This window comes from Chenopodium album, chromosome 24 (assembly GCF_948465745.1).
Source record: "Chenopodium album chromosome 24, dcCheAlbu1.1, whole genome shotgun sequence".
NCBI classification, from domain to species: Eukaryota; Viridiplantae; Streptophyta; class Magnoliopsida; order Caryophyllales; family Amaranthaceae; genus Chenopodium; species Chenopodium album.
In genome coordinates, this window is record NC_137857.1 from 21,084,729 (window position 1) to 21,103,616 (window position 18,888).

At 32.1% G+C, this 18,888-nt stretch overlaps 1 protein-coding gene across 1 annotated transcript; it reads left to right on the forward strand.

The window, feature by feature from the left end:
• Positions 1 to 4,779: 4,779 nt before the first annotated feature.
• On the forward strand, positions 4,780 to 5,718 carry LOC145610644 (uncharacterized). Its single transcript, XM_081665950.1, has one exon. The coding sequence runs from the start codon at positions 4,780 to 4,782 to the stop codon at positions 5,716 to 5,718; it is 939 nt and encodes a 312-aa protein (XP_081522076.1).
• The last annotated feature ends 13,170 nt before the right edge of the window (positions 5,719 to 18,888 follow it).

Consider the following 18,888-nt stretch of genomic DNA (forward strand, 5'->3'; position numbering starts at 1 on the left):
ATATGTATTTATAAATTCATAAGCATAGAAATCACAAAAACAAAGCAAGTTATAAGGTTTTAAAATCTTGTAAAACTGAAATCAAGCAAATTCGGGTAAAATAGTAAGAAGCATTTCCTCTTTCTACATGCTCTTTTTAATAAACTTGAAAAGGCTTGATTCATGTCAAATATATGTATTTATAACTTTCTAACAAAATAAATCACAAAAAAAAGCAAGTTATAAGGTTTTAAGGTCTTGTAGAACAAAAATCAAGCAAATTCGGGCAAAATAGTAAGAAGCCTTTCCATTTTCTACATTCTCTTTCTAATGAACTTATAAATTCTTGAATCATATCAAATATATGTATTTATAATTTTATAAGCATATAAATCACAAAAACAAAGCAAGTTATAAGGTTTTAAGGTGTTGTAGAACCAAAATCAAGCAAATTCGGGCAAAATGGGAAAATGCGTACCCATTTTCAACATGCTCTTTCTAATTAACTTGAAAAGACTTGATTTATGTCAAATATATGTGTTTATAACTGTCTAACAAAAGAAATCACAAAAACAAAGCAAGTTATAAAGTTTTAAGGTCTTGTAGAACCAAAATCAAGCAAATTCGGGCAAAATAGTAAGAAGCATTCCCATTTTCTACATGCTCTTTCTAATGAACTAAAAAAAACTTGAATAATGTTAAATATATGTATTTATAATTCCTAATCATAGAAATAACAAAAACAAAGCATGTTTTAAGGTTTTAAGGACTGGTAGAACCGAAATCAAACAAATTCGAGTAAAATAGGAAGAAGCACCCATTTTTTACATGCTCTTTCTAAGAACTTGAAAAGGCTTGATTCATGTCAAATATATGTATTTATAACTTTCAAACAAAAGAAATCACAAAAACAAAGGATGTTATAAGGTATTAAGGTCTTGTAGAACCAAAATCAACCAAATTCGGCACAAATGGTAAAAAGCGTTCCCATTTTCTACGTGCTCTTTCTAATGAACTTATAAAGGCTTGAATCATGTCAATTATATGTATTAGTAACTACCTAAACATAGAAATAACTAAGAAAAAGCAAGTTATAAGGTTTTAAGGTCTAGTAGAACCGAAATCAAGCAAATTCGGGCAAAATGAGAAGAAGCGTTCCCAATTTCTACATGCTCTTTCTAATGAACTTGAAAAGGCTTGATTCATGTCAAATATATGTATTTGTAACTTTCTAAGAAAATAAATCACAAAAACAAAGCATGTTATAATGTTTTAAGATCTTGTAGAACCAAAATCAAACAAATTTGGCCCAAATGGGAAGAAGCGTTCCCATTTTCTACATGCTCTTTCTAATGAACTTATAAATGCTTGAATCATGTCAAATATATGAATTTGTAGTTGCCTAACCATAGAAATCACTACGAAAAAGTAAGTTATAAGGTTTTAAGGTCTGGTAGAACCGAAATCAAGCAAATTCGGGCAAAATGAGAAGAAGTGTTCCCATTTTCTACATGATCTTTCTAATGAACTTGTAAAGGCTTGATTCATGTCAAATATATGTATTTATAGCTTCCTAAGAAAATAAATCACAAAAATAAAGCATGTTATAAGGTTTTAAGGTCTTGTAGAGCCAAAATCAAGCAAAGTCGACCAAAATGGGAAGAAGCATTCCCATTTTCTACATGCTCTTTCTAATGTACTTGAAAAGATTTGAGTCATGTCAAATATATGTATTCATAACTGTCTCACAAAAGAAATCACAAAAACAAAGCAATTCATAAGGTTTTAAGTTCTTGTAGAACCAAAATCAAGCAAATTCGGGCAAAATAGTAAGAAGCATTCCCATTTTCTACATGCTTTTTCAAATGAACTTGTAAAATAATATATATTATTTTATCGCCTTCATTTTATTGCTAAAAGTGATTGAACGATTATTAATTCCTTCTAATATTTCTTTTTGTGTAGAACAAGATGACTTGTTTTCGTTTTATTTATAACAACATATTATGTAAATTACTTGAATGACTCTTAATAAATTAGCAACAATTTATAACACAACTTATTTCTAATGGCAACAAATTAAAATGTGATGTCATTTTAGCAACAAATAGTAAAACAAGTGTCCCGAATAGCAACAACTAGAAATTTTGTTGCCAAAAATTTTGTAAAATGGCATTGCTAAATGACAACAAATATAAAATTTGTTGTCATCTTGCAACAATAATGACATGGCTAAAATCTAATAGGAACAATTCAAAAATTTTTGCCTCAATTTTTTCTAAATCGCTACAAATAAAAAATTAGTTGTCAGAATTTGTTGATATACGGAAACAAGACAAAATTTGATGAAATCGAGCAACAACTAAATGAAAGTCAAATGCATTCAACAAATATAATTGGGTCAAATAAAAGTCAAACACATTCAAACAAAGCCTTTTGAATCAAATGAAAGTTAAATGCATTCAACAAAGATAATTAAGTCAAATTAATGTCATACACATTCAAACAAAGCTTTTTGAATAAAATGAAAGTCAAATGCATTCAACAAACCTTTTTGACTCAAATGAAAGTGAAACCCATTCAAACAAAGCTTATTGAGTCAAATGAGAGTCAAATGCATTCAATAAAGATAATTGAGTAAAATGAAAGTCAAACACATTCAAAAAACGCTTTTTGAATAAAATGAAAGTCAAATGTATTAAACAAAGATAATTGAGTCAAAAGAAAGTCAAACACATTCAAACAAACCTTTTTGAATCAAATGAAAGTCAAATGCATTTAACAAAGCTTTTTGACTCAAATGAAAGTCAAACACATTCAAACAAAGCTTTTTGAATCAAATGAAAGTCAAATGCATTCAACAAAGATAATTGAGTCAAATGAAAGTCAAACACATTCAAACAAAGCTTTTTGAATCAAATGAATGTAAAATGCAACAACTAGTGAGACGGCTAATTTCTAATAAGAACAATTCAAAAATTTGTTGCCTCAATTTGTTTCTAAATCGCTACCAAAAAAAAATTAGTTGTCAAAATTTGTTGATATATGGAAACAAGACAAAATTTGATGAAATCTAGCAACAACTAGTAAGACAACTTGTTTTCAATAACAACAAAAAAGAGATATATTGAATTAAATGAAAGTAAAATACATTCAACAAAGGTAATTGGGTCAAATGAAAGTCAAACACATTCATACAAAGCTTTTTGAATCAAATAAAACTCAAATGCATTCAACAAAGTTAATTGAGTCAAATGAAAGTCAAGCACATTCAACAATGCTTTTTTGAACCAAATGAAAGTCAAGTGCATTCAACAAAGATTATTGAGTCAAATGAAAGTCAAACTCATTCAAACAAAGCTTTTTGAATCAAATAAAGTCAAATGCATTAAACAAAGATTTTTTTACACAAATAAAAGTCAAACACATTCAAACAAAGCTTTTTAAATCAAATGAAAGTCAAATGCATTCAACAAGGATAATTGAGTCAAATGAAAATCAAACACATTCATACAAAGCTTTTTGAATCAAATGAAAGTCAAATGCATTCAATAAAGGTAATTGAGTCAAATGAAAGTCAAACACATTCAAACAAAGCTTTTTGAATCAAATCAAAGTCAAATGCATTCATCATAGTTAATTGAGTCAAATGAAAGTCAAACACATTCAAACAATGCTTTTTTACTCAAATGAAAGTCAAATGCATTCAACAAAGCTAATTGAGTATAATGAAAGTCAAACTCATTCAACAAAGCTTTTTGAACCAAATGAAAGTCTAACACATTCAAATAAAGCTTTATCAAGTGAAAGTCAAATGCAATCAACGAAAATAATTGAGTCAAATGAAAGTCAAACACATTCATACAAAGCTTTTTGAATCAAATGAAAGTAAAATGCATTCAACAAAGGTAATTGAATCAAATGAAATTCAAACTCATTCAACAAAGCTTTTTTTAATCAAAAGAAATTCAAACACATTAAAACAAAGCTTTTTGAATCAAATAAAAGTTAAATTCATTTAACAAAGATAATTGAGTCAAATGAAAGTCAAACATTCAAATAAAGCGTTTTGAATCAAAGTAAAATGCTTTCAACAAAGTTAATTGAGTCAAATGAAAGTCAAACACATTCAAGCAATGCTTTTTTAATCAAATGAAAGTCAAATGCATTCAACAAAGCTAATTGAGTAAAATGAAAGTCAAACTCATTCAACAAAGCTTTTTTAACCAAATGAAAGTCAAACACATTCAAGCAGAGCTTTTAAAATCAAATGAAAGTCAAATGCAGTCAACAAAGCTAATTGAGTAAAATGAAAGTCAAACACATTAGAACAAAGCTTTTTGAATCAAATGAAAGTTAAATTCATTCAACAAAGCTAATTGAGTCAAATGAAAGTTAAACATTTCCCCGGCGCCGATTTAGGAGGCAGATGAACTTGTCACTCTGGCACCGACACTGGTCAATCCATCTTGTGGGTATATTCCCCGGAGTGATGCTGAAACTATTGCACTCTTTGCTGAGGCCATTTCTAGACCAGCTTCTTCGACTTCCAATAGAACAGTACCTAGGGTTTCTGGGTTTACTGCTCCATTGGATGCTGGGGTTGCTGATCAACGATCTGAACCAACTGAAACTGACTCTTATTCTATACCTCCCCCGGAACAAAACCCACAGAAAGATGGTGAAGATCGACCTAGTTCATTCTCTGGGAAGTTGACTGCTAAGGGAGCGCCCCTGTCTTATGTTGCCCCGATGGTTCAAGATGGGAAATAGGTGGCTCAACTGTAGGATTCTGAACTTATGCAAGGTAATAAGAAATGGTCTAATGCTTTAGTTTTCTATGTTGTTGGCTATTATCCTACTATTGCTGCCGTCCATTGTTTTATAGCACAACAATGGATTGATGTGAAAAAACCAGACATATTTTCGCATGATGATGGGTACTTTATTATTAATTGTTTCTCAGTTAGTGATAAGGATACTATTCTTTGCTCTGGTCCACATATGTTCATGGGAAAACCAGCAATCATTAAACCTTGGAGCTCTAAATTTGATTTTGGAGCTGAGATTTTGAGAACTGTTCCATTATGGGTTAAGTTCCCAAACTTACCTTTGAATTGCTGGGGTCCTGAAACTCTTAGTCGTATTGGAAGTTTGCTTGGTATTCCAATTTGTGCTGATGAGTGTACTACAAGACAACTAAGAGTCTCTTTTGCCAGAGTTCTGATAGAAATTGATGTTACCAAGCCCTTGCCTAAGTCTGTATTTGTGGAAAGCCCTTTGAAGGAAACTCTGGAACTTAAGGTAGTCTATGAATGGACCCCACCCTTCTGCTCTAAATGCAATAAAGTGGGCCATGACTGTTCTGTCACAATTCCAGCAGCTTCTAAGCAGTCAAAGACTGCAGCACCCAAGCAACCACTGACTGCAGCTCCTAAGCAGCCAGTGACTAAGCAGCAAGCCTGGGTTGCTAAAACTGTTGTTCCTGCTACTGTTCCTAATGCTGATTGCACAGTCCATGTGCAGTCTGTCATCACTCCAAGTGTCTCTACTACCTTAAATGAATCAGATGCAGGTTGGAGATTAGTTGGTAGAAAGACAAAGAGTCAGCATATTAGAGTTAATCAACCATCTGTTTCAAATGCTTTTGTGGCTTTAATTGAAGATGAATCAGAAGGTGCTGGTGGTTTTACTATCAATCCAATCGGGGGTGAGGTTAATCCCTCTTTGGCTACATGATTTTCTCTATATGGAATGTTAGGGGCCTGAATGACCCTAGCAAAGTTGCCTCTGTAAAGAGGCTTCTTTACTCTCATTCAGGTGTTGTTCTTGGAATTCTAGAAACAAAAGTAAAATTTAAGAATAGTAGTGGAGTTCAGAAGAAATTTGGCCCTTCCTGGACTTGGGTTTGTAACTATTGCTGCTCTCCTAAGGGCAGGATTTGGGTTGGCTGGAATGCTGACAAAGTTACAGTTAACATTGTGCAAATCCATGAGCAATTTATTCATTTTATTGTCTGCAATAAAGACTTATCTTCTCAGATTCAGCTCACCTTTGTCTATGGTTTGCACTCTATTCATGATAGACTTCCTCTTTGGGAAGGCATTAAACATATCTCTTTGCAGCAGATTCCTTGGTTATGTGTTGGTGATTTTAACTCTATTTTGCACTCTCAGGATAGACTTCATGGTAATATTGTTACTGAGTATGCAACTAGGGATTTTCAGAATTTTGTTGATGAGCTTGATCTTACTGAGATTAAGAGTAAAGGGGCTTTTTACTCTTGGTCAAATAAAGCTCATTCTGGTCCTAGGACCCTTACTAGAATTGATAGAGCCTTTGGTTACCAAAGCTGGCTTGATGTTTATGGGCATGTGGAGACTGCATGTGTACCTTGCCCCTTCCTTGTCTGATCATAGTCCTCTTCTTATTGATATCTGTCCTGCTCCTGCTGGAAAGGGGAGGCCATTTAGATTCATGAACTGTATTGCAAACCATCCTGAGTTCTTAGACACAGTTTCTCATTCTTGGAATACTAGTAGTGCTGGTGTTTGGCAGAAGCTTAAAGCTGTTAAAGCTGGTATCAAATCTCTTAATTGCAAGCATTTTGGTAATGTCTCTGAAAAGATTGATCAGGCTCATAATGATCTTTTGGACATTCAGAATTTGATTATTCAGAATCCAGATGACAGTTATCTTAATGCTAAAGAAGCTGATGCCATTGCAGTTGTTAAGCATTGGACTGATGTGCAAGAAAGCATTTTCAAGCAGAAATCCAAAATTAATTGGATTAAACTTGGAGATGGCAATTCTCACTACTTCTTTTCAGTGATGAAAACTAGACAGTCCAGGAACAGGATTGACTCTATTTTTGATTCTAGTCAGGTTTTGCTCAAGGATCCTGCTGCTATTGCAAATGAAATTATTGTCTTTTATAAGTCTCTTTTAGGGACCAAGGCTCCTTGTCTTCCTGCTGTTGATTTGGTCACTATGAGAAGAGGTAAGCAGCTTAGTTCTTTTTCTCAGCAGTTTCTTATTCAACCTGTTTCTCATTCTGAAATTGATGATGCTCTTAAGAGTATTGACAACTCTAAGGCCCCTGGTATTGATGGTTTTAATTCTTTCTTTTTTAAGAGAGTATGGCATGTTGTTAAAGGTGATATTTATGCTAGTGTCCTTGATTTCTTTGAGAGTGGGGTTTTGCAGAGGCAATGGAATTGCACTTCTATTACTTTGGTTCCTAAAGTTCCTAATGCTTCTCATGTTAAGGATTTTAGGCCCATTGCTTATTGCACTGTTGTTTATAAGCTTATTTCCAAGATTATTACTGCTAGACTTGCTTTTGTTATTGGAGATGTCATTGATGATGCTCAAGCAGGGTTCATTCTTGGGAAGCACATTGGTGATAATATTTGACGTGGGGAAAACTATGTCGTTGAACTAATCCTCCCTACGGTCAAACAAATTTATAATCACTCAACTACCTAAATACAAGTACAGAGGTAAGTCAAGGGTCGAACCACTAGGAACGGTTATGTTCAAGTATTTCTAATTAACGCCTAAGCTAGGTCGAAGTCCAAGGTGAAAGTTAACGCTATTCTACTTTCTAAATCAAGAACAAAACAAATGAAACACTAGGGAATGGGGATCAACATGCATTCATGATAACCAAGGTAATTAGGGAGTCAACCAATCCAAGCTATGCAAAGACAAATAGTAGGAGCAATTAGGGGCATTCAACTAATCATCCTCACACTCTCTAACATAGATTTCTCTAGTGCTAAACAATATGAAGAAACATAATCAAATACTCAACTAATTATGATCAAATCGATATCAAGTGGTCATGTCAATCAATTCAATCATGCAATCAATGCTAGCAATCATGGTTAGCTACTCCAATCAAACTTATGCAACATGCAAACCTCTATGAATCAATTTAATCACAACACAAGAACTACTCAAATTCCCAAATCAATCTCAATCTATCAATCACACATGTTTACCCAAACCCTAGCAAGTAAACTACTCAAGAAACATGATCAAATCTACTATCAACTAAAAGAATCAACAAAAATATCAAGAACAATTACTCTAATCAAACATCAAATATCAAAATCAAACCAAACAAACATCAAATTAAACAAAGCAATTAAATGAGATAGAGTTTAGAAATGCTCATTGATAATAGAGAAAATCTCAAACACAATTGTCACACTTGCATCTTCAATCTCTCAATCACCATTGAAATCTCTCACTTTCTCTCTCTAAAACTACTCCTAAAATAGCCTAATCTAGAGAGAGAAGCTCTCAACCTAAGAGAGAGAAAACTAAGCTAATTCAGAAAATAGAATAAAAGTTGGTTTCTAATTATCCCCAAAAATGGGTATTTAAACTAAGCTAAGAAAATAATAAAAGAAGGAAAATAAAATAAATAAACTAGGAAAAGGAAAATAGAAATTAAGAAAGGAAAAATAAGTTAAGAAAAGAAATAAGAAAGAGAGAAAATAAAATAAAAAGGAAAAGGAAAAGAAATAAATAAAAATAAAAGGAAAAGAAAAAGAAAATAAATCCCCAAAAATGAAAACAAATCAGACCATCTAACTCCCCTCTTTCTCCATTCGTGGCTGCTCTGAATTCCCATCATCACTGTCCATCAATCATCATCAACTCCAATCATCACCGCTCATCTTCATCATCTATCATCAAGCATCAATCAAGGCCGTTGGTCTCCTTTAAAAATCACGTGAGAAGCTTGTGATACGGCTCAAAATGAACCCAGAAAGCCGCGCCCTCTCCAGAGCCACCGCGTCCGCGGGAAGACCTCGGGACAACCGCGGCTACTTACTGCCTGATTTGTGACATCGAGCCCGCGTCCGCTACTCTCACACCCGCGTCCTCGGGGAATTTCAATTGAATTGGGGCTGATTTAGTGCGGTGAAAAAGGGTGGTTTGGCTTGATTTAATTGGCGAAGGAGGCAGCAGGTGGTGGCGGTTTTGGGTGGTCTTGTGACTGTGGTTGCTGCGAGATTTTGGTGGTTCTTTGCGGGTGTTTTACGGCTGGTGGTTGCTGCGGGAATGTGGGCTGCAAATTGTGGTGCAGGTGGTAACTGGTGTGGCGATGTGGGATGGTTGTGAGTCGAATTGGTTGCGGGTTGCGAGGGAGCTGGTGGCGTGTAATTGGAGGTGATTGGGTGCGGCTGGAGCAGGGGCAATTGGTGGTTTTTGCGGGAGCAGGGGAGCTGCGTGAGGATGGTTATTGCGGGATGATTGGTGGCGGATTTGGTGTTTGTTGGTGGTGGAGTGTGCGGTGGCAGCAGCTTCTTTGGTGTTGATGTTTGCGGGATTGAAAGTGGTGAAGGTGGCTGGTTGTGTTGCGTGGTGGTTGAGTGTGTGATGGTGGCTGGTTTGATGTTGCTGCAATTGTTTGTTGTTGCGTGAGTTGTGCGTGGCTGGGAGCAGGGGAGCTCGGTGTGGTGAAGGATAAGAAATGGTGGGGTGAAGGGTATAATGGCAGCAAGGGTGATGTGCAGAAAACTAGGAGGCAGCAACGCTTTATGAAAGTTGGCACTTGACTCTAACCCAAAAGTCGGACTTGCTTGACTTGAAACCGAAGGTCGAACTCACACCTACACACAATACGAGGAAAGGATCGGGACATAATAAAATAAAAAAAATAAATAAAATAAAAATAAATAAAGTAAAATAGAATATAAAGGAAATAAAACTAAAACTACGAATTAAGGAATAAAATAATGAAAAACACATAAAAACTAAACAAAACTCAAAATGAGTTATTAAAATGGAAATCCAAATAAAACTAAGAAAAATATAGGAAAATAAAGAAAGAAAATAGAGAAAAAGAACCTAAATCTTATTCTTTTGAGCGCCATAAATGACGCTCATCAATATTCTTCTTGCAACTGAGCTTATTAAGGGGTATAATCACAAATTTATTACTCCTAGGTGTATGATTAAAGTGGATTTGAAGAAAGCTTATGACTTAGTTGAATGGGATTTTCTTAAGACTGTTCTTCATGAACTTGGCTTTCCCCAGATTTTTGTTGCTTGGATCTGGAAATGTGTCACTTCTGTCTCATACCTTATTCTTATTAATGATGTTCCTGCTCCTCTTTTTGAAGCAAGGAAAGGTCTGAGACAAGGTGACCCTATGCCCCCCTTTCTTTTTGCTATTGCTATGGAATACTTATCCAGATGTCTCTATGAGCTTAGCTTGAACCCTGATTTCAATTTTCACCCTAGATGTGAAAAGCTTTGCCTAACTCATATGATGTTTGCTGATGATTTGCTTATGTTCTCTAGAGCTGACAGTGAGTCTGTTAAGCTTCTTTTTCATGCTTTCTCTAAGTTTTCTAAAGCTTCAGGCCTTTCTGCTAACCATGATAAGAGTGAAGTCTACTTTGGTGGTGTTTCTGCTGATATTCAGGCTGAGCTTAGAGATCTTTTGGGGGTCTCCCAAGGTTCTATTCCTTTCAAGTATCTTGGAGTGCCTCTTTCTTCTAAGAAGCTTACTATCTCTCAATGTAAGCCTCTAGTTGAAAAGGTTACTGCAAGAATTCAAGGGTGGATGGCTAGACACCTTTCTTATGCTGGGAGGCTTCAGTTAATTAAGAGTGTTCTCTTTGGTATTCAAACATACTGGGCTCAATTTTCATTTTGCCTAAGAAGATTCTGAAGGAGATTGAAGCTAGATTCAGGTGCTTCCTTTGGACTGGCTCCTCAGCTCCTGCTAGGAAGTCTTTGGTTGCTTGGAATAGTGTTTGCCTTCCTAAAGTTTGTGGTGGCTGGAATCTTATTTCTCTCCCTAAATGGAACAAGGCTGCTATCATAAAGCTTCTTTGGGATATTGCTCACAAAGCTGATAACTTATGGGTTAAATGGGTTCATATTTACTATTTCAAGCATAAAAATTGCTGGACTGCCCCTATCCCTGCTAAATGCTCTTGGTTCTTAAAGAAAATTCTGAGTTGTAGAGATGTGGTGAATGATCTAGGGGGGTGGGATGGCTTTATTCAAGGCAACAAAATGAAGATCAAAAAAGTCTATGTTGCTTTGAGACCTCAGGCTGCTAAGATGACTTGGAAAAGGGTGGTTTGTAACAATTTTGCTTCCCCTAAAAGTATTTTCATACTTTGGTTGGCTATTTAGAATAGACTTGTCACTAAGGACAGGTTATTGCAATGGCATATCTCTTGTGACCCTAGATGCTTCTTTTGCTTGAAAGAGAATGGGAGTGTCCAACATCTGTTCTTTAACTGTGAGTTTTCTAGTCTGATTTGGAGTAGATTATTGAGCTTTTTTAATATTCTTAAACCTGCCCAGAGATTTAATGAGGAAGTCGAGTGGATCTTGAAGTTCTGCATGAAGTCTGATGCTAAAAGTCAGCTGCTGATTGTTATTTTTACTGAGGTTGTTTATAGCATCTGGACTCAGAGAAATGCTGTGCTGTTCACTGGAAGCTGTAAAACTGCTGCTAGTGTTGTGAGAGATATTATCTTCATTGCAGCTTGTAAATGTCCTGAAGCCAACAAGAAATTTCTAACTATTTGAGTGTTGTTCTGGTTTTTATTGTTGTATGGCCTATTCTTTGTTGTTGTTCTTTTTCTGGCCTAGTTTGTATTTGCTCTGTCTGTGCTGCTGTGTTTGTGGCACCCTTCCTGGAAGGTGGATACAGGGACAGTTAGTACAGTTAAAGTAGGCATCTTGTTCTCTCAGGAACCCTTCCTAGAAGGTGGCCTGGGTTTGCTTGCTGCCCTTAGAATTTGTTGTTGGTTAGGTTGTGTTGTTTGGCCCTCTTTTTGGGTCTTCTGTAGTTTGGGTTGGTTTCAACTTAACTTTTCTGTAAGTTGTAACTGCTGTTCTTTTGGTAATAAAATTCTTCTCACTTACCAAAAAAAAAAAAAGTTAAACATTCAAATAAAGCTTTTTGAATCAAATGAAAGTCAAATGCATTCAACAAAGTTAATTGAGTCAAATGAAAGTCAAACACATTCAAGCAATGCTTTTTTAATCAAATGAAAGTCAAATGCATTCTACAAAGCTAATTGAGTAAAATGAAAGTCAAACTCATTAAACAAAGCTTTTTGAACCAAATGAAAATCAAACACATTCAAACAAAGCTTTTAAGATCAAATGAAAGCCAAATGCATTCAACGAAGCTATTTAAGTCAAATGAAAGTCAAACACATTCATACAAAGCTTTTTGAATCAATTGAAAGTCCAATGCATTCAAGAAAGCTAATTGAGTCAAATGAAATTCAAACTCATTCAACAAAGCTTTTTTTTAATCAAATGAAAGTCAAACACATTAAAACAAAGCTATGTGAATCAAATGAAAGTTAAATTCATTCAACTAATTTAATTAAGTCAAATGAAAGTCAAACACATTCAAATAAAGCTTTTTGAATCAAATGAAAGTCAAATGCATTCAACAAAGCTAATTGAGTCAAATGAAAGTCAAACACATTCAAACAATTCTTTATGAATCAAATAAATGTCAAACGAAAGTCAAACACATTCATACAAGCTTTTTCAATCAAATGAATGTCAAACACATTCAAACAAAGCTTTTTGAACCAAATGAAAGTCCAATGCATTCAACAAAGCTAATTGAGTCAAATGAAATTCAAACTCATTCAACAATCCTTTTTTTAATAAAATGAAAGTCAAACACGATAAAACAAAGCTTTTTGAATCAAATGAAAGTCAAATTCATTCAACAAAGCTAATTGAGTCAACTGAAAGTCAAACACATTCAAACAAAGCTTTTCGAATCAAATGAAAGTCAAATGCATTCAACAAAGTTATTTGAGTTAATTGAAAGTCAAACTCATTCAAACAAAGCTTCAAACAAAGCTTTTTGAATCAATTGAAAGTCAAATGCTTTCAACAAAGCTTTTTGACTCAAATGAAAGTCAAACACATTCAAACAAAGCTTTTTGAATCAAGTGAAAGTCAAATGTATTTAACAAAGTTAAATGAGTCAAATGAAAGTCAAACAATTCATATAAAGCCTTTTGAATCAATTGAAAGTCCAATGCATTCAAGAAAGCTAATTGAGTCAAATGAAAGTCAAACTCATTTAACAAAGCTTTTTTTTAATCAAATGAAAGTCAAACACATTAAAACAAAGCTATGTGAATCAAATGAAAGTTAAATTCATTCAACTAATTTAATTGAGTCAAATGAAAGTCAAACACATTCAAATAAAGCTTTTTGAATCAAATGAAAGTCAAATGCATTCAACAAAGCTAATTGAGTCAAATGAAAGTCAAACACATTCAAACAATTCTTTATGAATCAAATAAATGTCAAACGAAAGTCAAACACATTCATACAAGCTTTTTCAATCAAATGAATGTCAAACACATTCAAACAAAGCTTTTTGAACCAAATGAAAGTCCAATGCATTCAACAAAGCTAATTGAGTCAAATGAAATTCAAACTCATTCAACAATCCTTTTTTTAATAAAATGAAAGTCAAACACGATAAAACAAAGCTTTTTGAATCAAATGAAAGTCAAATTCATTCAACAAAGCTAATTGAGTCAACTGAAAGTCAAACACATTCAAACAAAGCTTTTCGAATCAAATGAAAGTCAAATGTATTCAACAAAGTTATTTGAGTTAATTGAAAGTCAAACACATTCAAACAAAGCTTTTTGCATCAAATGAAAGTATAATGCATTCAACAAAGCTTATTGAGTCAAATGAAAGTCAAACACATTCAGACAAAGCTTTTTGAATTAAATGAATGTGAAATGCAATTAAAAAAGCTTATTAAGTCAAATGAAAGTCAAACACATTCATACAAATCTAATTGAGTCAAATGAAAGTCAAATGCATTCTACAAAACTAATTGAGTCAAATGAAAGTCAAACACATTCTAACAAAGCTTTTTGAGTCAAATGAAAGTCAAATGCATTCAACAAAGCTAATAGAGTCAAATTAAAGTCAAACACATTCAGACAAAGCTTTTTAAATCAAATGAAAATCAAATGCATTCATCAAAGCTAATTAAATCAAATGAAAGCCAAAAATTCAAATAAAGCTTTTTGATTCAAATGAAAGTCAAATGCTTTCAACAAAGTTAATTGAGTCAAACGAAAGTCAAACACATTCAAACAATGCTCTTTTAATCAAATGATAGTCAAATGCATCCAACAAAGCTAATTGAGTAAAATGAAAGTCAAATTTATTCATTAAAGCTTTTTGAACCAAACGAAAGTCAAAAACATTCAAACAAAGCTTTTAAAATCAAATGAAAATCAAATGCATTCAACCAATCTAATTGAGTAAAATGAAAGTCAAATTCATTCAACAAAGCTTTTTGAACAAAATGAAAGTCAAACACATTCAAACAAAGCTTTGAAAATTAAATGAAAGTCAAATTCATTCAACGAAGCTTATTGAGTCAACTGAAAGTAAAACACATTCATATAAAGCTTTTTGAATCAATTGAAAGTCCAATGCATTCAACAAAGCTAATTGAGTCAAATGAAATTCAAACTCATTCAACAAAACTTTTTTTAATCAAATGAAAGTCAAACACATTAAAACAAAGCTTTTTGAATCAAATCAAAGTTAAATTCATTAAACAAATTTAATTGAGTCAAATGAAAGTCAAACACATTCAAATAAAGCTTTTTGAATCAAATGAAATTCAAATGCATTCGACAAAGATAATTGAGTAAAATGAAAGTCAAACACATTCAAACAATGCTTTTTGAATAAAATGAAAGTGAAATGCAATTAAAAAACTATATGAGTCAAATGAAAGTCAAATACATTCATACAAAGCTAATTGAGTCAAATGAAAGTCAAATGCATTCTGCAAAGCTAATTGAGTCAAATGAAAATCAAACACATTCAAACAATTCTTTTTGAATCAAATGAAAGTCTAATGCATTCAACAAAGATAGTTAAGTCAAATGAAAGTCAAACACGTTTATACAAATCTTTTTGAATCAAATGAATGTCAAACACATTCAAACAAAGTTTTTTGAACCAAATGAAAGTCAAATGCATTCAACAAAGAAAATTGAGTCAAATGAAAGTCCAACACATTAAAACAAAGCTTTTTGAGTCAAATGAAAGTCAAATGCATTCAACAAAGCTTTTTGACTCAAATGAAAGTCAAACACATTCAAACAAAGCTTTTTAAATCAAATGAAAGTCAAATGCATTCAATAAATGTAATTGAGTCAAATGAAAGTTAAAAACATTCATACAAAGCTTTTTGAATCAAATAAAAGTCTAATTAATTCAACAAAGCTAATTGAGTCAAATAAAAGTCAAACACATTTAAACAAAGCTTTTGGAATCAAATGAAAGTGAAATGGATTAACCAAAGATAATTGTTTCAAATGAAAGTCAAACACATTCAAACAAAGCTGTTTGAATCAAATGAAAGTCAAATGCATTCAACAAATATAATTGAGTCAAATAAAAGTCAAACACATTCAAACAAAGCTTTTTGAATCAAATGAAAGTCAAATGAATTTAACAAAGCTTTTTGACTCAAATAAAACTTAAACACATTCAAACAAAGCTTTTTGAATCAAATGAAAGTAAAATGCATCCAACAAAGATAATTGAGTCAAATGAAAGTCAAACACATTCAAACAAAGCTTTTTGAATCAAATGAAAGTCAATTGCATTCAACAAAGATAATTGAGTTAAATGAAAGTTAAACACATTTAAACAAAGCTTTTTGAATGAAATAAAAGTTAAATGCATTCAACAAAGCTTTTTGACTCAAATGAAAGTCAAACACATTCAAACAAAGCTTTTTGAATCAAATGAAAGTAAAATGCATTTAAACAAGCTAATTGAGTCAAATGAAAGTCAAACACATTCAAACAAAGCTTTTTGTAGTAAATGAAAGTGAAATGCAATGAACAAAGCTAATTGAGTCAAATGAAAGACAAACACATTAAAACAAAGTTTTTTTAGTCAAATGAAAGTCAAATGCATTCAACAAAGCTTTTTGACTCAAATGAAAGTCAAACACATTCAAACAAAGCTTTTTGAATCAAATGAAAGTCAAATTCATTCAATAAAGATGATTGGGTCAAATGAAAGTCAAACACATTCAAACAAAGCTTTTTGAATAAAATGAAAGTCAAACGCATTCAACAAAGATAAATGAGTCAAATGAAAGTCAAACACATTTAAACAAAGCTTTTTGAATCAAATGAACGTCAAATGCATTCAACTAAGTTAATTGTATCAAATGAAAGTCAAACACATTCTAACAAAGCTTTTAGAATCAAATGAAAGTTAAATGAATTCAACAAATATAATTAAGTCAAATGAAAGTCTAACACATTCGAACAAAGCGTTTTGAATCAAATGAAAGTCAAATGCATTCAATAAAGATAATTTAGTCAAATGAAAGTCAAACACATTCCTACAAAGCTTTTTGAATCAAATGAAAGTCAAACGCATTCAACAAAGATAATTGAGTCAAATGAAAGTCAAACACATTCAAACAAAGCTTTTTGAATTAAATGAAAGTCAAATACATTCAACAAAGCTAATTGAGTTAAATGAAAGTCAAACACATTCAAACAAAGCTTTTAGAATAAAATGAAAGTGAAATGCAATTAACAAAACTAATTGAGTCAATTGAAAATCAAACACATTCATAAAAAGCTATTTGAATCAAATGAAAGTCAAATGCATTCAACAAAGATAATTGAGTCAAATGAAAGTCTTACACATTCGATCAAATCTTTTTGAATCAAATTAACAAAGCTAATTGAGTCAAATGAAACACATTCATAAAAAGCTAATTAAGTTAAATGAAATCCATATGCACTGTACAAAGCTAATTGAATTAAATGAAAGTCAAACACATTCAAACACAGCTTTTTGAATCTAAGGAAAGTTAAATGCATTCAACAAAGCTAATTGAGTCAAATGAAAGTCAAACACATTCAAACAAAGCTTTTTGAATCAAAAGAAAGTCAAATGCATTCAACAAAGATTTTTGACTCAAATGAATGTCAAACACATTGAAAAAAAGCCTTTTGAATCAAATAAAAGTCAAATTCATTCAATAAAGATAATTGAGTCAAGTGAAAGTCAAACACTTACATACTAAGCTTTTTGAATCAAATGAATGTCAAATGCGTTTAACAAAGATAATTGAGTCAAATGAAAGTCAAACACATTCAAACAAAGCTTTTTGAATCTAATGAAAGTCAAATGCATTCAACAAAGCTAATTGAGTCAAATGAAAGTCAAACACATTCAAACAAAGCTTTTTAAATTAAACGAAACTCAAGTGCATTCAACAATTCTTTATGAGTCAAATGAAAGTCAAACACATTCAAACAATACTTTTTGAATCAAATGAAAGTCAAATGTATTCAAAAAAGGTAAATGAGACAAACGAAAGTCAAACACATTCAAACAAAGCTTTTTTAATAAAATGAAAGTGTAATGCAATTAACAAAGTTAATTGAGTCAAATGAAAGTCAAAGGCATACATACAAAGCTAATTTAGTCAAATGAAAGTCAAATACATGCTAGAAAGCAAATTGAAAACAATGAAAGTCAAACACGTTCAAACAATGCTTTTTGAATGAAATTAAAGTCAAATGCATTCAACAAAGCTAATTGAGTCAAATGAAAGTCAAACACGTTCAAACAAAGTTTTTTGTTTCAAATGAAAGTAAAATGCATTCAACAAATCTAATTGAGTTAAATGAAAGTCAAACACATTTAAACAATGCTTTTTGAATCAAATGGAAGTCAAATGCATTCAACAAAGATAATTGAGTCAAATGAAAGTAAAACACATTCATACAAAGCTTTTGGAATCAAATGAATGTGAAACACATTAAAAAAAGCTTTTTAAATTAAATGAAAGTGAAACATAATTCACAAAGCTAATTGAGTCAAATGAAAGTAAAACACATTCATACAAAGCTAATTAAGTCTAATGAAAGTCAAATGCATTCTACAAAGCTAATTCAGTCAAACGAAAGTCAAACACATTCTAACAAAGCTTTTTGAGTCAAATGAAAGTCAAATGCATTTAACAAAGCTAATTGAGTCAATGAAAGTCAAACACATTCAAACAAGGCTTTTGAATCAATTGATAGTCAAACGCATTCAACAAAGCATTTTTACTCAAATGAAAGTAAAATACATTCAAACATAGCTTTTTGAAGCAAATGAAAGTCAAATGTATTCAACAAAGTTAATTGAGTCAAATTAAAGTCAAACACATTCATAAAAAGCTAATTGAGTCAAATGAAAGTCAAATGCATTCTACAAAGGTAATTGAGTCAAATGAAAGCCAAATACATTCAAACAAAGCTTTTTGAGTCAAATGAAAGTCAAATGCATTCAACAAAGCTAATTGAATGAAATGAAAGACAAACACATTCAAACAAACCATTTTGAATCAATTAATAGTCAAATGCATTCAACAAAGATAATTGAGTCAAATGAAAGTCAAACACATTCAAACAAAGCTTTTTGAATCAATTGAAAGTCAAATGCTTTCAACAAAGATTTTTGACTCAAATGAAAGTCAAACACATTCAAACAAAGCTTTTTGAATCAAGTGAAAGTCAAATGTATTCAACAAAGTTAAATGAGTCAAATGAAAGTCAAACACATTCATACAATGCTTTTTGAATCAATTGAAAGACAAATGCATTCAACAAAGCTAATTGAGTAAAATGAAAGTCAAACACATTTAAACAAAACTTTATGAATCAAATGAAAGTCAAATGCATTCAACAAAGATAATTGATTCAAATGAAAGTGAAACACATTCAAACAAAGCTTTTTTAATCAAATGAAAGTCAAATGCATTCAACAAAGATAATTGAGTCAAATGAAAGTCAAACACATTCAAACAAAGCTTTT